The sequence below is a fragment of the Populus euphratica genome, unplaced genomic scaffold (assembly GCF_000495115.2).
Source record: "Populus euphratica unplaced genomic scaffold, PopEup_1.0 scaffold1.1, whole genome shotgun sequence".
Classification (NCBI taxonomy): domain Eukaryota; kingdom Viridiplantae; phylum Streptophyta; class Magnoliopsida; order Malpighiales; family Salicaceae; genus Populus; species Populus euphratica.
In genome coordinates this window covers 308,081-334,859 of record NW_011499845.1, presented here as the reverse complement: position 1 = coordinate 334,859, position 26,779 = coordinate 308,081, and the positions used below count along the sequence as shown (strand labels likewise).

Genomic DNA, 26,779 nt, shown 5'->3' with positions numbered 1-26,779 from the left:
TTTTTTAGTTTTAAATTTATTTTTTTCTAGTGTTCTTAAATTGTTTTGATGTCTTGATATCATAAATATTTTTTTAAGATATTATTTTGATAAATTTCTAAAAAAAAACACTTTAAAAAACATTTATCATACTTCCAAAAAAATTCATTAGTCTACATGTCATTAACCAAGAAGATAAAACATACAACTCTATTAAATAAAAACATACCTTATGACAACGTATCCCCATAGATCGGTTCATTTTTTTTTATCAAATATAAAAATATAATAAATTAAAATAAAATAGGTCAGGAAATTAACAAGTAGTATATACATATATATAAAATCAGAAAAAAAAAACATGCTTCCATTCATAAAAAAATCAGGGAAATTGCTATCTAGAAAAAAAAACTAAAAATATCATATTAGTTAACTAAAAAATTTAGGATCCAACAAATACCAAAAATAATCAATAAAAAAAATATTAGATTGGTTGATGTTGCACATCTTACAAAACTAACGGGAGAAACTTTTGCAAAGACTCATTATTGGTATAAATCTTTATCTCCGACTCGTTAGAAACTTTAAGTGACAAATACATTAATTATACTATCCTTACATAGACACGCTCATTTAAATTTAAGATTATATTTTTTCCATAGAAAAACTTCATCTTCTTATTGCTCTCTGAGTTTAATTTTGCAAAAATACACAGCATAACTTTTTAAATTTCGTTTCTTTCACTATATATTAATGTTAATTTGAGTATCAGAAGTTGTTTAAATTCGTAAATTGGACTTATTTTCTAAATGTTATAGTTGCTAAGCCCAACCTTCTATATCTTTCTATCTTTTCTTAAGCAATTGCCTACACATTTTAATCAATATTTAATTATGAATCCATTAGGGACCATAAAGATAACATTAATTGTTATCAAAACTGATGGGATGAGTGGGTTAGATTGAGCTTTGATTCATTAATCTAATTACAAGCTCATTCATTTGATGATCCGTATTTGAGAATCACCATATATTTTTTAAATAATCACCACACATTTTTTTTTTAAAATATTTTAAGTATGTCAAATTTGTGAAAGGTAAAAGTGGTCCGTTCAATGATTTAAGAATTAGGAGCAATAGAAGCTACAAGCTTACTGTACTTATTTCAAAGTGATGAGAGTAAATTAATGGAATTATCTAAAACCAATATTCATATAAAATCACTAGAATAGAATGGTTTATATATATATATATATATATATATATAATTTTGGTTAGAAATTTTTTTAAATAAATCTGGTTTATGAAACCAAAATCAATGGAATTATCTAAAAACATTTATAAAAAATCACTTGGATTGAATGGTTTTTTGATTTTTTTTATAATTTTGGTTAAATTATTTTTAAAATAAATCTTGTTTATAAAACCAAACTGATTCAAATAAAAAGATATTAAAAATTAAAGACTTTTCATAAATTTAAAGCTCGTTAAATCAAAATCTATTAAATATAATTTAATTAAAAGATCCTTGATTTAAAAATAAACCAAACTTATTTGATTTTTTAAAATATAATAAACCTATCAATTTGGTTCAGTTATTCAATTTGTTTAGATTTAAAAAAAAAATCAATTTGATTAAATTTTTTTAATCCAAACCGAATCACTCACCTCTAAGTTTTAGCTGTGTACTTGGACTGAAACCCAGTTTCACGCATACAGTAGATCAACATCCGACCTACTTTAATTAAACCCTAGATACAAATACCTGTAACAAAACCATTTTGTCACGTTTCAACTCTCACCAACCAAAACCACCCACGTGTCATATCTTACTCTCCCAAAGAAAAGACAACGGATGGACGGCAGATTTAGGAGATTTAGGTCACCTTTCTCCCACCCCTTCCCCCGATGAAAAAAGAAAAAAGAAAAAAAAACAATTAAAAATTAATTAAACATCTAAACTTAAATTAACACAGTACTTCTCCACACAGTCTCTCTATTGCAGTAAAGTTCAAATCGCTATATATAGAAACCACAGAACTGGAAAAACAAAATACAACGAACTGGAAACAAAATCTCTCCTCTTTGCTTCTAAAACCCCCCAACCGAACACCACCTCCACCACCACCACCACCACCACCACATTAATCACGTCTCCTCTCTTTTAACCGCCGCTACCTCTAAACCAGCGTAACGCATGCAACCTCAACCTCACCATCCTCCACACCGTTATCCTCACTTTCTTTAAGAATCTTTAAAATCACTTCTCTAGCTGCTAAAATCAAAATGTCACGCGTTGTAGCAGAAGATTACTCACCTAGTCGAGATTCTGGTACGACGCCATCTTACACCCAATCAATCTCCATTGATTTCACTAATCACCACCCCCAGCCACCTTTCTCCTCCACCGCAACGTCTCCAACGCTGGGTCAGTTACTAAAAAACGTCGGTGACGTCATCCGTGAAGCCACCGGAAATGGCAGCGAGACCCCGGTGCACCAAGTGCTCGAGCTTGGAAGCACGAATCTTGAGGTTCCGCGATCGATACCATTTGTTCTTTCGTTCAACAACCTCACTTACAGCGTCAAGGTTCGCCGGAAGTTTAGACTTCGGTCAATTCTCCCCAGCCGGAATATCCACCGCCCCTGCGCTACCACAGATAGCGATCCAGTCGGAGGTGAAAGCCTCTTCACCACCACTAAGACTCTCTTGAACGACATCTCAGGCGAGGCACGTGATGGCGAGATTCTGGCCGTTCTCGGCGCGAGTGGATCCGGAAAGTCAACACTCATTGACGCACTTGCGAACCGAATCGCAAAAGGAAGCTTGAAAGGCACAAAGACGCTAAACGGCGAAGTTTTGGAGTCTAGAATGTTGAAGGTGATATCAGCTTACGTCATGCAAGACGATTTGCTATTTCCAATGCTAACAGTGGAAGAAACTCTAATGTTTGCGGCTGAGTTTCGGTTGCCGAGGAGTTTGTCAAAATCCAAAAAGCGGTTGCGCGTGCAAGCCTTAATTGAACAATTAGGGCTTAAAAACGCGGCAAAAACCGTAATTGGTGATGAAGGGCATAGAGGTGTAAGTGGAGGTGAACGACGTCGTGTATCGATTGGGATTGATATAATTCACGATCCGATTATTCTTTTTCTTGACGAGCCCACGTCCGGTTTGGATTCAACAAGTGCGTTCATGGTTGTGAAAGTTTTGCAAAGGATAGCACAGAGCGGAAGTATTGTGATTATGTCAGTGCACCAGCCAAGTTATCGAATTCTTGGGTTATTAGACCGGTTGATATTGTTGTCGCGTGGACAAACTGTTTATAGTGGTTCACCGATGAGTTTACCGGTTTATTTCTCGGACTTTGGGCATCCGATACCGGACGGCGAGAACCGGACAGAGTATGCCTTGGATTTGATTAGAGAACTTGAAGGGTCACCGGGAGGGACTAAGAGTTTGGTGGAGTTTAACAAATCATGGCATAATTTGAAGCTTTCAAGAAATGGAAGGGGTGAACCCGACGGGGATGGTTTGTCACTTAAAGAAGCTATCAGTGCTGCCATTTCAAAAGGGAAGTTGGTGTCTGGTGCTACTAATAATGATGCTATAAGTCCCAATTCAATGGTGCCAGCATTTGCAAATCCGGTTTGGAAGGAAATGGCAGTGTTGTCAAAGAGATCGTTTATGAATTCAAGAAGGGTTCCGGAATTGTTTGGGATCCGATTGGGAGCTGTCATGGTTACTGGGTTTATTTTAGCTACAGTGTTTTGGCAGCTTGATAGTTCACCCAAAGGAGTGCGGGAGCGATTAGGGTTTTTCGCTTTTGCCATGTCAACAACTTTCTACACTTGCGCTGAAGCCCTTCCCGTTTTTCTTCAAGAAAGGTATATTTTCATGAGAGAAACGGCTTATAATGCTTATAGAAGATCATCTTATGTGTTATCTCATGGACTTGTTGTGCTGCCATCGTTGATTTTCTTGTCATTTGCGTTTGCTGCGACAACGTTTTGGGCTGTTGGGCTAGATGGTGGTCTTTCAGGTTTCTTGTTTTACTTCTTGATAATCTTCGCTTCATTTTGGGCCGGGAGTTCGTTTGTGACATTTCTATCTGGTGTGGTGCCTCATGTCATGCTTGGTTATACCATAGTTGTGGCTATTTTGGCATATTTCCTCCTTTTTAGTGGGTTCTTTATCAATCGTGATCGAATCCCTTCTTGCTGGATATGGTTTCACTACTTATCGCTGGTGAAATACCCTTATGAAGCTGTTTTGCAAAACGAGTTTCAAGATCCAACCAAGTGTTTCGTAAGGGGTGTCCAGATTTTCGACCAAAGTCCACTCGGGGAAGTACCCACATCATTGAAACTCAAATTGCTCGAATCCATGAGCAATACACTGGGGATGGAGATCACTAGCTCCACATGCTTGACTACGGGGGCAGACGTATTGCAGCAACAAGGGATTACAGATTTGAGCAAGTGGAATTGCCTGTGGGTCACTGTGGCTTGGGGGTTCTTGTTTAGGATTCTCTTTTACGTCTCTTTGTTGCTGGGGAGCAAGAACAAGAGGAGCTGATGAGGGTAATAAATTAGATGGTCGGTCGGTGGTTTGTTTGGCGGGAGGATGATATACTGTGTTGGAATTACTTTACCGTTGGCTTTAGTTGAGTTTCAGGCTTGATCTGGTGTTAAACGGCTCAATAATGTTCGTTTAGATAATAATTGTAAAAAAAAAAAAAACAGCTCCTTTTGTATTCAATTCTTTAATTCAGTACTTTTCATAATTCTATGGGCAATGGCTTCTTTCCACAAGTCTTAATTATTATTTCTAGCGCTAGTAATTAAGATGCTGTTAGAAGGAAAGACAAGTACCCAACATGCTGTACATACGGGCGTGATTGCTAGAAACTTAAACATATAGCCATTTCTTAAATCTTATACGTATATATATACATCTTGCATGGAGTAGAGATCGCACTCGATTATTATAAAAAAAAAAAACAAAAGAATAAAGAGTGGAGATCAATGGTATGAAATTTGGTAGCTACTGTCCCCAGTCTCAGTGAAATAGTTGTGAAGGTATAAATGAACCACCAAAATATATTTAAGGGTATGAAGTAATACTAGAGTACTTGAGAGTTTATTAAAATTAATTAAGTTACCTTATATTTGATTTAAAGACGTTTTCTCATTGATTTTTAAAATTAATAAGTCGTGGACGCCATTTCTTTTTAACTAGTTTTCATGTCCGCGCTTCGCTCTGAAGCTCAATGATCATTTTAAACAGAAAATAATATTTATGTACTAAAAATAGAAAAAAATAAATTTATAGCTAATATATAAAAATGTTAATAACATTTTGTTAAATTTGCAGTCTAAATTATCTTAGTTGAATAATAACTAAATTAAAAATAAAAATAAAATTATAAAATCATCTGAGTCGAATAATAACCCGATTAAAAATAAAAATAAAAATAAAAATAAAATTATAAAATCTTTTTTAAAAAATATGATAAAGTTTTAAACCCGTGATTCAAGTAATTAAACTTAAAGGATCAAACTTAGAAAAAACATAAAATTTAACTTTTTAAAAAATAAATATTAAAATATGAAATTGAAGCAAAAAAATCTAATCACACGGAAGGATTTTAAAAAATAAAAATTCAAAAAATAAAAATGAAAATCATTATCACTATTTTTATTAATAAATAATACAATAAGTGCTCCTATCATTATTATGGCCATTATCATTATCATTATCATTATTATTACCACATCAATCGGTAACATTATCATTATTAGTAATTACAGTAACATTATTATTATTATTTTAATAATCATTATCACAATAATTATCATTATTATTGCTATTGCTATATTTAATTTTATTATTACTATCATCACAACAACTATTATTAGTATTCTTAATATAAAATTTTCTTTTTCTTTTTCTTTTGCTTCCTCTCTTTTATATTGTTGTTGTTGTTATCATCGTTAATTTTTTATTATTAATAATAATATCATCATTATTAATTTAATAATATTGTTGTTATTGTTGTTTTATCATCATTGATGATATTATTATTATTATTATTATTATTATTATTATTATTATTATAACTAACACTACAATTATTATCATTTTTATTACTATCATCATCATTATTATTAATATTATCATGACTATTATTATTGTTATTGTTGTTAAAAAAATAAAAACTATAAACTTGTTTTGAAGGATATAATTGAAAACTATAAAAATTTTGAAAAAAAAAAACCAAGAAAAAATCAAAAGAAAAGGGACCAAGTTGAAATCATTATTATCATAAAAAAAATACCATCATTTTTTTTTGAAAGATTAAATTGAAAGCCATGAAAATTTTGACAAGAGAGAAGAGAAAAAAAATTTAAAGTAGAAAGACCAAATCAAAATATTTTATTTATACAAATTAAATGTTAATAGTTAAATTAAAAATAAATAAAACTTCAATGAAATAAAAAATAACTAAAAAGTAGTAACTAAAACTAAAAGGTCTAAATTTAAAATAATAACAACAAGGATCATGGTGTGTTTGCTAAGGTAGGGAAAAGAAATGAAAGAAGAAGAAGAAAAAGGTCACTAGTGATGTATCAATGACATTTGAAGAAACTGCATTGCTTATAATAAAAAAGGAGATAATAAGAAATAAAGTGAGATGATGAAAGCATATTTTCTACCATAAAAAACTGCCTCACAGGCTGCCCAAAACATGCAATGATTCTAGTGTATTGGCACGTGTTCTATATACATCATTATCTTTTTAAACATAAAATTATTATTTTAATATTAAATTATATTATTACTATTATATTATTACTATCAATTAAACTTACAATTAACAAAAACATCGAGGCTAAAAGATTCAAATATGCTTAACTATAATAAATTCAATATCTTGTATTAAAGTATATATGTAACCTTCCATGAAAAAATAAAAATATCTAAATTCTCTTATCCAAGACCACTTTTTTTCTTCTGTTGAATGTATTTTGATTATTTTACTGTTTATTAAAATATTTAATAAACATAAATACCTCAAACAAATTAATTATAACTAACATACCTCGTGAAAATACTAAAATAACCATAGTTCAGATGCGTGTATCTTTGAAATGGTGATCAGAGAGAGAGAGATACTCATGTACTCATTTAATGGCCGAACGCTTACTTAGCTAAGCATGCCAGATGGGACGTTTGCTCTGTCTTTGCCTATTCACGTGGATGATGCCTGCCTGAAGGTTTTCAGGGCGGCAGGTTACATAAAGAGTTTTTCTCGCCGGTTTGACTCTCAAGCTGTCGAACAATAAATATGACTCTCAGAGTCATTTTTCTAGCGAGGTTGGTCGCCTAACTTACGATCGGAACTAGAAAACCAATATTGACTCCCACTTTAATTCCTCTTTCACTCATCTGCATTTTTTTCCCAGGGTTTATTAGTAATGTATTTTAAATTGGTTTAATTAATTAGTATGATTCTTGTTTATTTGCCCTTTCTTTTAGATGGTAAGTTTTTTATTTCTTTGATCACCATCTTTTTAATAGTGATATTTTATTTTATAATAAACGATTAATTTCTTAATGAAATATATAGTCATTAAGAAAGGGAGAAACACAATGAATTAAAAAAACACTAAAAAAGATTAAAATAAGTTATATCAGTACCAATTTTTAAAATAGTGATCTTTTAATTTAATTCTATTCTATTACTATTAGAAAAAAAAAGTATTAATAATGTCCTGAACCAAACACTTGGCAGTATAGCCGACAAAGGAATATCGGAAGCTTTCACACGGCCGCCCTGCTAAGAGGAGTGATGCTTTAGCATCATCATGGGTAAGACACCGTAAATCATAACTCTCATCTGAATCTTTTGGCACGATTCATTAACGGTGGCCTCCAGGCGTAGGAAGTGGACTTCTTTGAAAAGGGCAGACGATAAGGATTAAAGAATTATCAATTAATGCATGCGAGCATTAAATGTGAAAATCACTGTACATGGCCCATGCCCATTTGTGCGTTGAGCTTCGCTATTTGTCTATCATCCTATACGAAAATTGAAAATACCTTTATTGTACGTAAATTAATATAAACGAATATGAATACAAATTAATGGACTGTCGTGTACATTCTGGAAAATAATCTGGCACTTGTTCAAGGTCCAGCCGACATGCATGCCTGCCACGTCAATAAAAGTAAGTTTTTTGTTTTATTATTACAACAAAGGAAAAGCTCAAATACAAGATCTTTTGGAGGAGTCGTCCCTTACCTTCATGCTTTTTGGCGATAAAAGTAAGTCTACGAACGTCACCGAGTAGAACTGGAAGAGCTGGGTCCTAGCATTTAACTCACTACTTGCAAAGAAAGGAGACGCTTGCTCGTTTACTGTTTAAACTTTAAAGTGATACAAAGATATTTATAGACACCTCGAAATTTGATAACTTTGAATATTCTCCAAATCGACTCATATTTCCAGTGTTAAAAATTTATTTACTTAGTCGAGAAATGTTGAGAGCGATTGCGAGTCTTGGATATTCCCAAGCTAATTTGACTGGTGCAATGAATTAGATGTTGTGATGATTGCTTAAGTTCGAAGACTGGCCCAAGCCCCCAATAATCTCTTGGAAGCTAAAACATGTGAAGGCCAAACCAATAACATCAAGCCTAGTTCTAAGCCCATCCACTTTATTTTGGGACTCCTAGACCCGCCCATTTTAAAATCAATTATTATTCTTTGACACGTGATTCGACTAGTAATATTTTTTTTTCAATTTCTAACGGATTATTTAAACTTATTTATAAATAAATCAATTATATTTTTTTTATTAAATATTATTTTATCTTAAATATTTTTACATAAATTTTTAAAATCATAATTAAATTAATTTGATTAATGTTTAACTTGAGTAGATATTGGGTACATGAGTTGAATTATCTTTCAGATTTTTAAATATATATAACTATTAAAAATATTAATTACTGAAATTTTTTCAATTGATTTTCAGGCCTTCTTTATTTTAACTATTTTTTTTGACAATTCATGTGACTTGAGTCTAAATTAAAAATAGATAAATGATTATGAATTTTACGAGTAGAGTTTTTAATAAATCTTCCGTAGTGTTATCAATGTTTGTCAAAAAGAGTAAAATAATAACTAAAATGTGAAAAATTAACCTATAAAGATGAATTGAGAAAGCAATTTAATATGCTGATGAATTTCAATGTAATATAATTATTTCTTGATTCTGAGTCTTGATATGGTTAAAATAAATTTCCAATATAGTATTGTATAATTCAAGAGTGATTTAAGTAGTTTATTTTGTCATTCGGTATCGTATAAATTAAAATATTTCTCCAACTAAAATAATATTATATTACAATAATTTTAAATCGTTTTTATTTATAAGATTTTGATTGTTCATATAAAATATATTAATAACATGAATACATAAGGTGTGATGTGAATAAAAAAAACTTATTTAGAACTCTGTTGATTTTTAACTTGATAATCTAAGCATTGTGAATTAAAGAGTTTATTTTTATTATACATGGGGAATATTAAAGTTATGGGTATGGTAAAAACTTTGTTCAATGGGCTACATCGTCAAGGTCTCGTTTAATAATTTACTAAACTTTAATAGAATTTTTATTTCATTTTAATTAGACGATGAGTGGATTGATAAAAAAAGGGGGGGGGCATAAGAAATTTTATGAATCATCGCCGGTATATATCATGCCTTGGCATTTTTTTTTTAATGTTAATAGTGATAATAAAAATTAAAAATATAATAACAAATAATCTATTTATTTTCAAAATTCCTTGGTTTGCAAATACGCGGCTGGGTTACGCAAACAGGACCCTAGCTGCAGTCTACCAGGAAACACTTAATCCAAATAAGGAAACGAACGAAACAACAATACAGAGTCACAAGAGGAAAGACTACAGCCGACGGATTCGCTTCAATTTCTTTTTATAGGAGCGGCTCTCAATATTACTTCTTATTTCCCCGATGTGGGACTGAGCACCTCTCGATTGCATTGTTTTTCTTCCCTCCAATGTCGCTTTGTTCATGATTCGTGATTTGTTGCTATTTTCTCGTTCTTACGATTATATACTTGTATCGAAAGAGCATGTGATTAGCTTGGAGATACAATCTAACCTCGTGTCTTTGCCTTGATAGCTTTTGCTTTTTAAGGAAAAATTATGGAGAGTCTTCAACTTTGAATGGTCAAACAATATAAAAAAAATCACACATGTAACTCTGAAAAACCATTAGGATCCTTTGATATTCGCACTGAAAAAGGCAGGTATAACTTGATCAAATCCATGTTTGTTAGAAATTAAATTCTTCCATGTATTGGTCCCATGTATGTGTGCTAAAGTCATCAACTTTTTGTTGAATCCTGTATTAAAAGCATATTTTTTTGTATCAGAAAATAATATAATTACATTGGAGATGTTAATCTGGCTTTTAGTATCCACTTTGATAGCTTGTTCTCAAGGAAGAGAAATTAATTAAAAATCTTGGAAGTCGTAAACTTCTTATAGATGGGTCTCACAAGTTATAAAATCCATGCTAACTGTCATATGTTATGTATATATTTTGAATCCTTTGATGACTAACTCATGAAGTAGAGGTTCATGAAACTCAAATCAGTTGAAGTAATGATAACATCTTAAGAGTGATCGGCGAAGTTTCACTTAAATCGATCTTCTTTGCTGCCATTGTTTTTTGCTTAACATCCCTATAAAATACGGCCATTATAAATGTAGGCAGTGTCATGGCAAATAACTTCAACAAGAGGCTGGAGGTGGTCGGTGTGGCTCTATAATTTCAGTTATTAGAACCTTATTGTTTCCCGGTTAGTGTCAAATCTGATTCATATATTTTGTCAACACAACAATTGGATGATCAGATGCAGCCTTGCGTCAAGGATTCTTACGATTTGTTGAGGTGGGAGGTTGCCTTGATCGTCGCAGACAGGTCCCTTCTGCTTCAGAGTTCGACATGCCTGCTGTGCTAGAAGTTTCAGTTAGGTAGTCAGTAGGAGTGCAGGAATGTTGCTGATTGGATTGCAATAAAGGTAATTAGAAGTAATATAGTGCCTTCATGAATGACTGTTTGTATATGATTTCTCAATTGAATAAAAGGATACAGCTCAATAAAAGTATTGCTGTCAACAACAAATTACCGTCACAAGTTCCAGGATGGCTCAATTACCAACAACTGCGTGGCACGTAGGTTAATTCATTGTACATCCACTCTCCTTGTTCAAATGTTATAATAGTTCAGGATTGGTGCTGTGATTGGTTTGAAGATGTGGTGTTTTTTTTTCAAGGTTGTAATTATTTTAAAGTATCTCATAAAAACAAAATATATATATATTTTTCATATAAATTTCACAAAAGAAAACCTAATTATATCTCCAACCCAAACACTCCTGCCAATCCTCACGCTACAGAAATCTCTGCTCTCCAACCTTATCATAGATGCAGCAGGTATAGAAAACTATACAAATATATTGGCTCAATCCTCCTTGCAAATGGTATGAAAAACAAAATCCTCTAAATCTCAAATTAGGCATGTTATATATATATTAGGTTAAACCTTTAAGTAATTCATATATCAATTAGTTAAATTTTAGATTTGATTTTTAGAGATTATTAGTTTGAGTTATACAAACTTAAATTATTTAAAATTTATATAATTATTAATTTTAAAAGCTATGAAATTAATTAAGATATGAATAAACAGTTAAATATTTATGGCAATTAAAAAAAAAAACTCAATGTAAAGTTCATTTAAATATATTTGTGAAAGTAGTACCATAACATAACATGACCACGAGAAAGAATTTCATTACAACAACACTACCGATAAACCAAGTACTGATAGCAACTCTCGCTACTCCTTTCACTAACGAACTACTCCCGCCACAAAAAAGAAAGCGACAGACTTATCCAAACAAAACAACACAAGCTAAGAGGTAACACTTCCACCATAAATTTATCAATGGCTGCACTACCATCCTCTCCTTCTCTGCAACTCTCAACAACAACCATATCAGCAACCCATTTCCCTTATCCACATGCCGCGTTCCCAATCAAACCTCACGCGCCCAAACTCTCCACCATCACCAGCGCCACCACAGATGACAACAAAGGAGACACCACCCAAGAGCCCGAGTCGAAACCCGGATCCGCATCCGACGACCAATTTGAGAGCCGCCTGTCCCAGGTCCGACTCCGATACAGAAGCGGGACCGGCAAGAAAGCAGAGCTCCGGAAAGCAAAGAAAGGGAAATCTGGGTCCGGGTCAGGATCAGGAATGTACCTGCCTCCAGTTCCTTTAAAGAAATCGGTTTCTGATGGGTTAAAAGTGGAATTCGGGTTTAGCCCGTACAGTGAAAGGGTAAACGGGCGGATCGCAATTCTTGGGCTATCAGCTTTGTTATTAGTAGAGCTTGCAACGGGTAAAAGTGTAATTAATTATCACACTCCAGCAATTGTGGTGATTCAGATTTATTTTGTAGCTGCGGTGACTGCTTTGTATGTTAAGTACGAGAAAGAGAAGGTTAGCATCTGGCCTGACTCTGCTCCTAGTGAGGAATGAATGAGTAAATTGTTAGCAAAGAAAAATGATGTTTTAACACCCTTTTCTTCTCTGTAATACTAGTTTGTTTTGAAGCCATGTTTAGGTTACGCCAGTTTTTGTATTTCATTGGATGAGGTCAATGAATTATGATTTTTTTTAAAAAAAAAATATGACTTGATGGAAATAAATTTTAGACATTTTCATCAGATAAAAATTTCTTGGCGCGTTCATTTGGAATGCTAGACGTTCTGGATGGAAAATGGTGGACCTCTACGTTTCTGGAATGCATCTCCTCTATTTACGGATTCATCGGATGAAAAGAGGAATTGAAAAAAAAAAAAAAAGAAGCAAGATCGGGAGAAATGCTGCAAAAATTACCCAGCATTTGACATATTTTAAGGCCTTCAAATTATTAATCCTAATAGCAAAGAATTAGGTCAGAACCCAAGTTTCAATCACACACCAGGCGATCAGATTTAAGTTTGTTCACGGCAATATTTCAGTGTTTAAACACTAGCTAAATTTTGCATAGCAGAGGTTGTTTTAGCTAGTGTTTAACATCAGGCGCATGATCTGCGCTAGGGTTTTTCTTAACAAACTGCAGTGCATAAAACAAACAAACAAAAAGCAACAAAGAGTTGCGTACATACCTTCGACCAGCTAGTATCTTGGTTATATTTTCTTTGTTGTTGCCTTGTTGGTGGAAAAAATACTCTTCAATCACGAACAATGGAGAAAATGGCGTCAACTCTCCCTTGTTGGTTAATGCCTCTTTTTATTAAAAAAATGGAAAGAGGTTTTCGTTACTAAGAGAGTTTCTTCTTTTTTAAAAAAAAATATTATTTTTAATATCAATTCTAATGACCCTCTGATCAGTTTTTAGTTATTTTTTTAGTAATTAAAATCCATTTAAAATTCAAATCAATCGAGGATTCTAGAGAGCATGTTTCAGACATCTGAGAATGATTCTTCTGAAATATCCTGTCAAGGAATTTTTTTACCGGATGCGTCACAGTCCAATCAGTAGGTAACAGGGATAGCTTATGTTGCAAGGGAACAGTGTAAATCATGTCATCGCAAAGACAATCAAAGGCATTGTAGAAGAGGGCTTCCCTAAAACTGACGTGGCATTCTCTTAAACTAGTGCAATGTAAGGAGGTCATCTTATAGAAGAAGCAAATCAAGCAACCATTGCATGTGAATGCCCAAAAAAATCATTGACTTTCATTAATATAAAATACAACAAAATTCATGTTTCTTATTTCCCTTCATCATCAAGTATATTTAACATGTTTTGTCTTCCCCGAGAAAGAATGAATCATTGTTAACAAAAACAAACAATCTAGTCATAAGTTATAGTGCCAGTTCGGTGCCCTCAGCAACCCTAGGCATATCATTTCCGAGGGGAATTTGTGTGCTCTATTTCATTTTGTGTTCCCAACTCTATACATCTGTGATCTACCCTCTCTAAAGTTACAGGCAACCTCCACAAGCTCAAGCTAAACTCAGGGCAGAAAATAGCCCCGCCCCCGCCCCGGCTTGTTTTGGGCAGCGTAGATATTTCCATGGTTTTCTTACCATGCTGTCTATATAATTAAATTTCAATCAACTTGGCTACAAGGATGTCCGTGTCAGAAAATCATTGACAGCCAGATTAGCATCTCCATGGGCCACAGCATCTTCAGGTTCCGGCATGTATAGACTGGAGGATGAAGCCTGCACATCAAGAATCCAACATTTGGTCCTTATGAAACTAAAAAAATGCATAAACCAAGCACCCACAAGCTTCTATTGTGTTTAGTCCTTTTTGTACAAAGTGCAAACCGGAGACAGTAAAAATTATAAGATGGACCAAAAACACATGACGAGGGAAGGCCTTGAGAAATTTAAGCTTTCTTTTTCACTAGGCAAGTGATGGGAAATAAAGAAGCATCTAAAGCTCAGTGCCACAGCTGTAATGAGGCACCAAGCGAACGTTATTTGTTTTTGTGAAAATATTATGGTTCGATCGAGGATACCTTTGTATCAAGCTGAATCTCTCCACTGTTATCTGAGGTCAGGCAAGCACCATGTGTATTCATCCATTCCACACACTCCACTAATCCTGACCCATCCGAGTCCTTCTCATCATTTCCATCACTTGTTCTGGAGAAGCCCAAAACCTGTGCAATGTAAGAAATAGGTATTGTAGGGCGATATGACCGGGACATGCAACTCACAGCCTTGTAACGCATCTTTTCAACATAGAGATCTGTAAGAGGACAAAATTTCTTGTCAATAATGAATTGTCAACGTGAACTTTTGAAAATAGGAGAGTTACTAATGCCCACCCATAAGGCAGGTGTTCAAGTTAGGAGCCTCCTTGTAAAGTCTGAAAAACATAACATAGTTTCCCGAAGTGACAGCTGCACGAACAGCAAGAGCATGTTTAACAGCTTTATCCTTCTTCGCCCCCTCAGTTAATCTGGAAAATCAAAACAGTAGCATTTATAGAAAAATCATTTTGAGTCCATAATAAATAAATCAAACTGATCTACATTGATTATCCTAGAGTCAGCAGGTGGAAATTAAACTTGGATGCAGTTACAAATAAAAAACCTAAGTGTGCAACGAAAGGACAATTCAATACATAGAACATCAGTATAACCAAAATTCTCATTCAGCAAATGTCACCAACCTTGACATCGATGATACAAGATCTCTGTGGTTATTTGAGTGCAATATAACACATAGTAAGTTATAAGCTGCGAACTCCATATGACATCCTTCAATTCCTTCAGCATAGAGGGTTTTCAACTGCGATTGACACTGAAACAAAATGGAGAAAGTAAGCAAAAAATTATAAGCAGCTAAAACAATCACAATCATCATATGCAAAGAAAATTTAACATGGAATTGGAGAAACAACTGCTTCATTGTTTCTGATACCCCATTTACTTCAGACTCAAACTGCAATAAAGTACAAGCTTCTACACTATAAGAGACTTGACATGAACCAGAAAGAAAGAGACACTAATATAAGAATACCATGTCAGAGTAGAAGTTGCAAAACAATACATGTAAATAAATCAAAGAAATGGGGTATCGATATGTCCACAATGAAAAGTTTCATTGATGACAGAACACGCAACGAAAAGCTGCATGGTAGATAAAAGCTATAAAGCATCATTTCTCTACATGTTTTCAAATCGTTCAGCCACTATTAACGTCACTAAACATCATTTTTCTAACTAGACAAATGTTTATGGTCTTGCATGTAATGCTTAGGCATAATTATTAGCATGCAGACTCTTCTGCAAAGTGCAATATCCCGAAGGAAATTATTTGGCTGATTACTTGGAACAAAAAAAAAAAAGTGCAAACAGAAAACCACTTCTAGTCTCAGTAAGGACATGGATGAACAAGCAACGCAGCATATTCTCAACAGGGGTTTGACAAAAGCCCAGCCAACACAATGAACTGAAGAAAACGAACTAAAAAAAGTGGTTTATCCGTTTATGGCCATGTTAATAGCCTCACCAACCTGATTATACTCAGGCAAGTCCCCTGCTTCCAGTGATAATCGAGCATGCGTTTCATACACCTGAATGTACAAAAAAAACTAAATAAAGACTCAATAAAAAAAAGAACAGGAAAGATTTCATGTTGCATGGCAACATAGGAATCATACATACCTTAACTGTTAGCTGATTGTGTATTCGTTGCACAGTTAGATCTTGGCGAATAGACTTCAACTGATCGCATTTATACAGGTAGTTCTTCTGAGAATTCTGAACCATAAGCAGAGCTTTTTCTAGCACTTCTTCTGGTCTAACCTGTAAAGCAGTTTGGATTTAGACCAAACCAAACACATTGTGTGTGCGTGTGCACGCACAACTCATCTTTCACTTGCAATGTGAGAGGAAAATGAATGGAATGGAAAAGTGTGAGAAACATTTTCTCCTTAACTTGCGCGCACGCGCGTGTTTGTGTGACTCATCTTTTGCTTGGGAGGAGAGAGGAAAATGAATGGAACAGAAAAATGTGAGGAAAGCCTTCTCCTTGGATCCACAAAAGCCAACCAATCCAATTGGGAAAGAAAATGAGGAAGCGTTTGATTCAAAAAGAGAGAATTCAAAGTTTAACTTGATTCTAAATTCAAAATAGCATCTCATGGGAAAAAAAAAAAGTTAACAGTAAAGTAAATCCTCTCACCCAGAAAACAAATTAAAAAGGAAAAACAATCCTTCCCTTTCTTCTCTTATTCTCTCCAAACAGGGGAAAATAAATTTTCTTCTTCACTCCTCCCATTTCCCTCTCTTCCAAAAAAAAAAAGAGGAAAATATCGATATTTTCCTTGTCATTTGTTTCCCACCATTTTCCTTCCTCTCATCTTTCCTCTCTCCCAAAAAAAGAGGCAACTTCTGTTCATTTAAGGATGATGCAAAACAATGGAAACGACATAAAGATGTTAGATAATTACAGTGGAAGGATCAGGTGCAGAAGTTAGGCGCAAATAACGTTTCTCAATTTCCTGGCAGGTACCCTTGACAGTTAGTGCATCCCAATCAATGTCTTCAACGGCTTTGCTTCCACTGTCATCAAAACTTTTGTTAAGCATCAACGCACTAGCCCGCCTACTGTACAAGTTTCCAGCACCAGCATTTTTTTGTTTCAGGTAATTAATTTCAGCTCGATGTCCTTGTCCTTTTTCAAATCGCTTAGATCGACTTTCACGTCTCTTTTTTTCCTCTGGTGTATTTGCAATTGATATTGCACTAGAATAATAAGCAGTTAAACTTTGCTCCTTATCACTATCACTTGATGCATCATTATTAGCAGCATTCAAACCATCAGCTAGATGCTGCCTCTTAGCTGGCCTCTGAGTATTTTTACTTGGAAGTTTTTGCTCTGATGAAGAAAATTTCATATTATTCAAAGCATTCCACTTGCTCTCAGAATTCACACTTGGAGGCTGCATAGTTAAACAAGTTAATAAATGATTTAAACAAGATACAGAGAACACTTCCACGCTCAAAATACAGAAGCCAACAATGAACCCAAAAAACTAATGAGTGATGAGAAGGGAGAAAAGATGAGAGAAACGAGATGTACCTTTCTTTCCCAACCATCATATTTTACAATATGATTACTGATGGAAACAGGCTTATCAACCGATTTCTCTTCTGGTAAAGGCTCCCATCTACTTTTAGATCGTCTGCCTGGACTCCTTTTATACCTCGGTAATGAAGAAACAGGAGTGGGACATTGTGAACTGCAACCATAAAAGTTCAGCAAATATCTATTGGTGGATTCAAAGAAATTGCATATCAACCTATACTTGCTAAAAGGTCAGATATGAGATAGATCACAAGAATTATTTCAGCCGTAGTATTAAGAGGAGAGAGCAACTAAAATGGTCATACTCCATATTGACAGCCTCAGCATTTGGTATTGCAAACAGAGGCTCTGCATCCCAGTCCCGAGTGTTAAGTGTACCATCAGCAGTTGCCTTCGTAATGATCTGAAAGAAAGAAAAAATAATTATATACATGCTATCAAAAATCAGAAAGAAGTAGCAAATTAGAAGCCGTGTCAATTTAAAAATCTAGAGGAAAACCAAGTTATTGAAGCTCAATAAGACAGAAGACCGGACAGAAAATGATGCAACAGAGAAGTTTCAGCAGATATAACCTCAAAAAGTTTGGAGGTCAAATCCACAAATAGCTTTTAGAATACTGCACTTTCTGGATTTGGATGATTAGAATAAAACTAAAATGAACAGACATTTGATAAAGATGCAAGGCAGTTAGCAGAAATATGGCATTAAAGACTTATGGAGTTAGTTGTGGACACTCCCAAAATAGTGTATCACACTTCATAACAGAGTTTCAGATGGATGAGGACAAGCATCTACCTATAGTCCACTATTCTGAAATCTTGTGATTTCTTTATATTTAATCAATTTCAGTGATTTATTTGAATCTCTAGCCACCATCTCACTTATCATAACACATATTGGCCACGACATGAGCAGATAGATCATAGGGGAACAGGCAGCCCAACAAAATTTGAAACTCTATCAAATTTCTTCCTTGCAACAAGATGACTTCATTCAAAATGTAGTCTCTAGTTCCACTATAAGATTCTGCTTGTCGAAAGGAAGGTATGTTTTCATCTTAATATGTCAATTTTTAAATAAAGTTTTAGCATCAATAAAGACTTCTTTCTCGCTGTCCACATGCATTAAATATATATATACACACATAAATATAGACCATGTTAAACCGTATGTTGACAATCTATTCATTCCAAGTCAGGATTAATGGATACCTAGAGGTTACATAAGTGCCAAAGTATCAATTTCAAACTTAAAAATCCTTCCAAAGGAGAAAACAAAGGTGAAAAAAGGAAAATGAGCATATGCTATTGCACACTTTAAAGGCAACAGTTGATGCCAGAATAGCTTATAGACAAATGCAATTTACCTCCTTCATGATAGTCTGACAAGCTACCCTTTGTGTATCATCTTTACAGAGATTGAAAGCTCTTTCAACATAACGACGCAGTGAGTTAGGAAACATTCCAGGCTGCAAGAACCAAGAAAGTGATTGATGCTGCATGAAATCAATATTCAGACAATAGTTTTTACAGAACAATGAATGATAAAAGACCATTTGAGAAAAAAGAATGCTTCTTGGAAAAATTCCTCTTTTTCTTCTTTTGAGAAAAAAACACGTGTTTTTTTGTCACAGCCTATGGACAAAAAACATGAATCCTTGAACAACATCTTCAAAGTATCATGCTTTATACCAAAAGCATAGAGGTTTAGTCTAAATATGGAATGTAAACAGAGAAAGGAAACTTCTCTCCATAAAAATTGGGTAAGAGGGATTAAGTCAGGAATTGTTCTGATATGTGTATAGAGACATGTAGCCATACACCAGCCCAACCGCACAACCCCCTCTTCAATCAACCCTACTCAGCTACTACTCCAGGTCAAAAACCACCCACAGCTTCTTTCTCATCAATGCTGCTTGCATAGATATTAAAGGATTTTTTTTAACCATCACATCTAAGAATACACACCTACCTTTTTAGCATAACCTAAGTCTTTAGCTTAGAAACAACAAAAGAATTGGTAACACCCCTACATTAAACCGCATGCTATGAAAACAAAGCAGATCTGGACCCTTCTAAAATCTTCTAACATCTAGAATACCAGGATCATAATCTGAAACTGTTCTGGCAAAATGCACTACAGAGACATTACTAGTAAATTACAATTTTTTAAGACTTTTTGGTGGGTATCTCAACGACAAATTATAAATATGTGTGGAAAGATTAAATTTAGAAGGACAAGTTGATAAGAAACCAATATCACCTTAAGCATGGAATTAGTCGCATCATTAGACAACACTCTGTCATTTGGCTTTGGCATCGACACACTGATATAAGCAGGTTTTGCTGCTGCACTGTTCATGGGGCCATCCTTGTCGGTTTTTGATAAACCCAAAGCCAAATTTGAAGCAATTCTAGGATTTGTTGGAATCTGCATTCTGCTTACCCTTCGAGAATCTAAAGATGAAGCATTTTGCAGAGTTGATTGATAACTCTGAGTCACCTGATGAGCTGCAGGAAATTGTGAATTAGGAGCTTGTGGAGCAGTCTGTTGTTGTTCCTGAATATTATCATATGAAGCTTTTGACTCAAGAGAAATTTGAAAGTGTGGTTGCGTAGGACTAGCATGGTGATTTTGAAAACTTGGAGTCCCTTGTTTCCAGCCATCATGAGTGCTACTGATAGTTGCACCGGTCTAACAATAAAACCAGAAAAGACAACATTAATTAGAGTAACCAAACTTTTGTTGTGAAATAATTGACTGATCCAACACAATAATACAGTATAATATGCTGCAAACCACAATAAAGTCAAATGAGGATTTCATGTATATATTGCAACTACAACTGCATGTCTGAACAATTAATTGAGGATTGAACTACAAAGCATTCTCAAGAGATAAGAAGGAACCCATATGAAGCCACATAGAAACAAGAGCTGTATAACATGTCTGACCAAGTCATCTCTAGTAGAGGGCATCATATAGACAGATTAAAAGCATTTGAAAGCTATCATTGATATGAAATAATATCAGAATCATTTAGGCATATGATAATAATCTAGAGACCAGATATGATTCTATATCACAATCACATTATCATTTTGTGACAGCAAACCTGAAAGAATCTATATCACAAAAATGTTACCTCTAATACCCATGCCTTCTGAATCAACAACAAATTAGGACATATTTTTAGAATACATATTTTAAATTAATAAAGAAAAACACCATGGAGTAACAAAACTCCACAAATCTCTAACAATTCAGCATCCCTTAAAAGCCTCACAATTTCTCAAGAACTGCAAATTTCACTAACATAAAACTTCCTCGCTCTCTTTCACCTGGTTCTTTAAAACCCACAAAGATAGCATGCTGCAATTATTTAAGAGAGGAAAAAAACAGACAATGTCCAGAACATTTCCACCAGTCTAGCCACATCGTAAAATATATGCATCTTATTAAAACATGAGAAAGTGCATTGTGCATGTGTCATTTTACATTACAAGGGAAGCAATAGTTGTGTTTGAATAGAGCACTTCAAAACTCTTTTCCCAACCCACTCTGTAATTTCAGAAACTACAACACGCATTTTTTTAAAGTCTAGTGGAAAAATCATTCCTGTTGGTTGGTAACAAATTTGTAAAATGTGACCCACATGCAAGGAAACAATTCTCAAGCAACAACAGCATCCTAAATGCTCAAATACCAGATTCCAATCAAACTGAAACAGGGAAGTTATATACTAACCCTCCCTGATATCCTTCAGTCTAGTCCATGGTCATTGATCTCAATCCCCCCCCACCCACCCACTGGACAGGACCTCAGGTTGCAATTCAATAATAGAAAACTAATCAGGAAAGGAAAAGGGTCAAAATGCAAAGCTAATCATGAATTAATGATAGAAGTGTGGGGGAAATAAGAGCAGGAACAAGCATGGATATCTTCATGGTAGCAATTTGCTCTTACTAGCTCCAACATACTATACCTGCAAAGATGGCAATTCAGATGGCACGGATTCAGGCCTCCAAGATGCCGGGGTGAAAGATGCGGGAGGTTGGGTGTTGGAAGTAGGACACACACCTGACACTGCACTTCCCAGGTTAGATGTGCTAGCAGCAGACAAGTGTTCTGTCCCCGGAGCGCAACTAACTTCTGTTTGACTGTAATAATCAGCCCATTGCTTGTAATGCTGCTCGTAGTTCATTGACGTTGAGGCTGCAGTACCAGAACTATAAGCACTTGTTGTGTCTGGAACATAGGTTGAATACTGCTGAGATGTATAATTTGCGTTATTGGGATCATTCCACAAGGAAGTCTGATTACTGTATCCACTACTTGGGTAACCTCCAGCTGTCTGATAATCACCAGGATTGTAGTAAGTGGTTGAATAACTTGTTGTCCCAGTATAAGACCCTGTATTCTGAAATGAGGAAAGAGGCTGATAAGGAGCACCTGTGTTTTGATATGCCCCTCCAGTTGAAGAGTACGAATGGGTAGGCTGCTGCTGAGAGTATGAGTGGCTGGGTTGCTGCTGAGAGTATGAGTGGCTGGGTTGCTGCTGTGAGTATGCGTGGTTGGGTTGCTGCTGATAACCATTATTATAGTAACTTGAATATCCACTGCTTCCATAACCATATGGATCTGTAGGATTGTATGCTGCATAACTACTGTAATCTTGGGTTACGCTCATTGTTCCTTGAGCCGATGAACTAGCAAGGGATGCAGTATTTAAACTATCTTGAGCACTTCTTGCAACCTGCTGTGTTCGGTGATCATGGTGATAACTGGAATTTGAAAGAATTCCATTCTCTGTAGTGTGATTATCCACTCTATGCATGGTCCATGGTGCAGCTTCAGACTCATATGCTGTGGGATTATACGAAGATGTTTGCCCTTGGCTCACATCAACAACATATCGACCCTGAAACAGCAGCAAGTAAAAATTATGCTTTAACAATGAGCATCGTAGATCAGTAAAATTTTACAAGAATTGACAAAACACACCAGTTTGGAGCATCTCAACTAAACTAGCTACTGGCCCAAAAAATTACATTAATATCAGGATCTCAGGTAACCTTTAGTTCGAATCCTTTACTAATCTTCGCCATGTTACTAAATAAAAAGATCAACAGAAAACTCTCAAGTGCCACTAAAGTTCCTCTAAACAACATGATGAAACTAGAGCCAATTCGTTAAAACAAATACAATTTATTTTGGTCCACTATTAGCAATCAATCATATCCAGTAAGTTCAACAATTAACTCAAAAAAAAAAAAAAACTCTCTTTGCCACCAACCAACTTAATTTAATACCAAAAAAAAATCAAATAAACCTCAGAAAGTACTTCATTTATCAGAAATTAAAGTTAACGTCAAAAAAAAATCCAGCTCTGTGAAACTTACCTCAAGTGAATTAGGGTCCACTGAAGCTCTGGCTTGCGTATTAACTCCTTGATTCATCATCAGCATCTACTCAGCATCCTGAATTCGACATATTAAGATCAAATTAAGCTTGGAATAGCATAATCAAGAAGGCCACGAAACCCTAATTTAGTAGCGATAAATTAAGAGAAAAATCCGACCCTCGATAAATTAACACGGAGAAACCGACGGGAAAGATCGACGAAGCGAGAGGCAAGTAACAGAAAATGAATGGAGATCAGCAAAATAAAAAATAGCTAAAAAACAAAGAGGAAGAAGAAATATTAATTTTGTACGTGTAAATAACCAAAATACTAATAATAATAATAATAATAATAATAATAATAATAATAATTAATTTTGTACGTGTAAATAACCAAAATACTAATAATAATAATAATAATAATAATAATAATAATAATAATAGGAAGGAAAACAAAACGTTAAATGTGTTAGAGATAAGGAGGAGAGAAGAACTTTAAGAAGAAATAGAGGGACAGATTCAACATTCAAGTAAGGAGCAGTCAATGATAGGTCGTGTTTGGGTCCGTGCGTATGTCGTCGATGGCGGTGCAGGAAGATATGATGTTATGATTATTTTGGATTTAAGGGACGGAGTTAGGTTATTATAATTTATTTAGTACGTCAACTTATAAAAAATTGCAACTAGTCGTTTGTGCTTTTCAGTTTTTGCTTGGCATTTAGGACATCGTTCATGTAGTTTTTGCTTTGTTGATTAAAATGTTTCCTCCTTTTTTTCTTCTTTTCCTTTTCTCTTTTTCGTTTAATAACAGACGTGCAAAATGGCTAGCAACAGTATGAAAATTCATTATACTGGCTTTGGTTTCCTTTCCGATAATAAAATTCAGATTCTTTCCTAGACAGAAAGATTAATTAGATTCTTGTTAACTATATTTTTTAAATAATACAAACTATTTTACAAATTTCATAATAACATGTTCGATTTGATATTTCTACGAATCAATGTCCTAACATAAAAACAAATTAACACATAAATTATTATTTTATTTTGTTAATTGTAATTATTTTATTCATTTAATTTATATGTATTTTAACTAATTTTTTAAAATTAATAAATATATAATTTTTTAATAATTCTGGTATTTACGATACTCAAACTAATAATAATTTTTAAAATTTAACTAATTAAATTATATCTATCAGGACATATGGATTGTGGACCTCTAATATACTATTAGAAAATTAAAATTAGTATTTATTTTTTAGATTGTATTATGTCCCTCCTAAAATAATTTGATAGGATTCATTACAATTATAATATCTATTTACAGACTCCGTTTTCACAAGAGAGGAGGGAGTGATTTTTCCACGGCTGATTGCTCAATAATTGCTCAAACGCATTTTCCTTTACAAGAATTCAGTCGAAGCGAGTAATTCAGTATTCCTTCCCCAAATTTTGTTTTTGCTAAAAAAATTTCCAGCGATCTGCACAAGCAACGCATGCGGAGGTCAACACTCGATCAGCAAAGATTGACCAAACTCGACGTATATCCAAGCTTGCTTGAGGCCCAGACGAGGGGATGAGATGGTCCGTTAATAAATCCATGCGAGAACGTTGCTTTCTAGTTAAAAAAAAAAAAAAAAGTAAGTTGTATGGTGACATTACTCTCACGTTTGCATTATGCTTTCTTGCGAGTCAAAGGACATTGGAATAGTTAGAAAAAAATTAATTTGATCATTAGATTTATTTTTTTTAATAATTGAGCTTTTTAAACATAAATTGATAACAAGTCACATGTTTTTTTATAGAAAAAATAATAAAATTAAAATACATAGAATCAAAGTAATAAACAATAAAAAATAAATAATGATTTCAAATTTTATCCAAACTAATTAGTTTGTTTTCTCATTTTTAGTTATCAAAAACACAAACATTATATCAAATTTTATTTTTTTTATTTTTTCACGAGAAGAGATAGAAACACTTGCTAAAATTTGGTGTAAAGATAAAATTGTCTTTTACATATATTCTCACCTCCAAAATAATTAAAATTGATGGCAATGAGATTTATTGAATGAGTAGAGTTTGTGGTAGTTGTTTTAAACTTTGATATTTTTTAGAAAATCATATATAAATCAAGAATGAGAACTTTTATGTGGAGATGATTATGTGATTTGAACCTTTTTTAGTTTATTGATATTTTGTAAGATGTTTGTTAGTTGAAAAATAGTTTTTAAATAGAAGATTTACAAGCTCAATTTCTCGGTCATTGTAATGGTAACCGGGTTTTGAGTTTTGTAGATAATATAACATTTATCGTAACAAGTAACATGTTGTTTACCTTATTTTTTTTAAAAAAAAATAAATATAAATAACAAGTTGCCTACCTCTTTAAACCATAAAAAAATACAGGTCCAAACATGGAAACTCGAACTTGAAAGTCCACATGCATGGGCTCTTGCTTTTGAGTTGTTTTTTTGACTATTTTTATCTTGTTTTTGTATATTTAACTATAGATCCATAAAAATATATATTGAATTCGATTAGTCATGATCTGAATTACAAGTTCGACCGGTTAAGCCATAACATCTAGTTTATTATTATTTTTTTTGTTAAATGTAATTTTTGTCCTAAAAAATATTGATTTTGTTCACATGCGTAATTCGCGTCACTATATTGGTTGATTTATTAAAGTTCATATGTTTTTTGTAATGAGTTTTTTTATCAATTTTACCATTCAACATTGAGTTAGTTGAAGATTTAAGTTTTTCAACTTTTTTCTTCAAGATTATCCCTATAAATTTCGCACACATGTCAGTTTAGATTAAATTGGATAGATTCAGTATATTTTTATTTTAATACTGAATAAGAAATTCGTTCAATATACAACTAATTTTAAATTTATGGTTAAAATCTATCTATTGTTTAGAAAATGAACAATATATATATTTTTTCATCTAGGAAAAAAATTTACTCCAACCCGGGGTAACAGGCTAGTTAATATTGTTTTTTAACTCATAATCAGCATAAACTATATAAAATCATGTTGCTACAGTTTCTGGATCAATGGACAAAAAAATGTTTAACAAAAATAAGAGCACTTGGTGTTCCTTTCTCCACAGAGAGATCATATTTTTAGAGATTTATGGTAATCCTACTAAAGTCACTTTTAGAATTACATTTCTTCGGCCATGATGGTCTTGTTCTTAGAGAAGGGTTGGGGACTTGGGATTTCGTACTTATAAATCCAAAGCCACAAATTAGTTAATATTTTTGCATTTGCAAATTATTATAAGTTAGTTGTTTGAATGACATGCTCCCAGCCTCCAACGATATTGTATTAATCCATGTGATTTAAACATTGAAGAGGGCCTGTGTGCGTGCGTGGAGGGCCAAGATAGAAATATCACGAGACTTTTGTGATGTTACAAGAAACTTTAAAATTGATAGGAACTAGTAAAAGCCTTGGAATATTCTTTCAAGGGACTGTTGTGAATACATTACTAAAATTAAGGGACAGGTGATTTTCTGAAAAATTGGGAAGAGCCACTGCCCCACACATTTGGCTGACGCGCCGCCCCTGATAACAAATTTCAGATCGTTGTTTTTTCTCCGGTCCTTTTCCTTCATTTGGACGTGCTAGCATTGTTGCTCTTCGCGTGGGT

General features: G+C 33.8%; 3 protein-coding genes across 6 annotated transcripts; 2 read left to right on the top strand and 1 right to left on the bottom strand.

Annotated features, from left to right (window-relative positions):
* The first annotated feature begins 1,934 nt into the window (after positions 1-1,934).
* On the top strand, positions 1,935-4,778 carry LOC105122302 (ABC transporter G family member 6-like). Its single transcript, XM_011021381.1, has one exon. It carries the CDS (start codon positions 2,265-2,267, stop codon positions 4,551-4,553), a length of 2,289 nt encoding a protein of 762 aa, XP_011019683.1. The 5' UTR covers positions 1,935-2,264; the 3' UTR covers positions 4,554-4,778.
* A 7,062-nt stretch (positions 4,779-11,840) lies between these two features.
* Positions 11,841-12,736, top strand: LOC105122011 (uncharacterized). The gene has a single exon (XM_011020940.1). The coding sequence runs from the start codon at positions 12,029-12,031 to the stop codon at positions 12,626-12,628; it is 600 nt and encodes a 199-aa protein (XP_011019242.1). The 5' UTR covers positions 11,841-12,028; the 3' UTR covers positions 12,629-12,736.
* Positions 12,737-13,808: 1,072 nt separating this feature from the next.
* Positions 13,809-23,744, bottom strand: LOC105121772 (leukocyte receptor cluster member 8 homolog). Of its 4 annotated transcripts, none has more exons than XM_011020756.1 (14): positions 23,639-23,744; positions 23,114-23,191; positions 21,697-22,632; positions 19,974-20,405; positions 19,078-19,179; positions 18,016-18,113; positions 17,705-17,864; positions 17,073-17,564; positions 16,285-16,425; positions 16,134-16,193; positions 15,288-15,418; positions 14,941-15,074; positions 14,629-14,861; positions 13,809-14,326 (listed from the first exon to the last, which is right to left on the bottom strand). In XM_011020756.1, exons 2-14 carry the CDS (start codon positions 23,177-23,179, stop codon positions 14,225-14,227), a joined length of 3,087 nt encoding a protein of 1,028 aa, XP_011019058.1. In that variant the 5' UTR covers positions 23,180-23,191; positions 23,639-23,744; the 3' UTR covers positions 13,809-14,224. The 4 variants fall into 4 exon arrangements, with proteins under 4 accessions (XP_011019058.1, XP_011018980.1, XP_011018897.1 ...); XM_011020678.1 differs by lacking the exon at positions 23,639-23,744 and adding an exon at positions 23,293-23,443; XM_011020595.1 differs by lacking the exon at positions 23,639-23,744 and having other exon boundaries at positions 23,114-23,443.
* Between the last annotated feature and the right edge of the window lie 3,035 nt (positions 23,745-26,779).

Excerpts from the sequence above, each read along its gene's own strand:
- LOC105122302 (XM_011021381.1), top strand. The coding sequence starts at position 2,265 with ATGTCACGCGTTGTAGCAGAAGATTACTCACCTAGTCGAGATTCTGGT.
- LOC105122011 (XM_011020940.1), top strand. The coding sequence starts at position 12,029 with ATGGCTGCACTACCATCCTCTCCTTCTCTGCAACTCTCAACAACAACC.
- LOC105121772 (XM_011020756.1), bottom strand. The coding sequence starts at position 23,179 with ATGCTGATGATGAATCAAGGAGTTAATACGCAAGCCAGAGCTTCAGTG. Across the intron at positions 22,633-23,113 it reads TGGACCCTAATTCACTTGAG|GGTCGATATGTTGTTGATGT; the intron begins GTAAGTTTCACA and ends CTGCTGTTTCAG. Across the intron at positions 16,426-17,072 it reads CTGCACCTGATCCTTCCACT|GTTAGACCAGAAGAAGTGCT; the intron begins GTAATTATCTAA and ends ACTGCTTTACAG.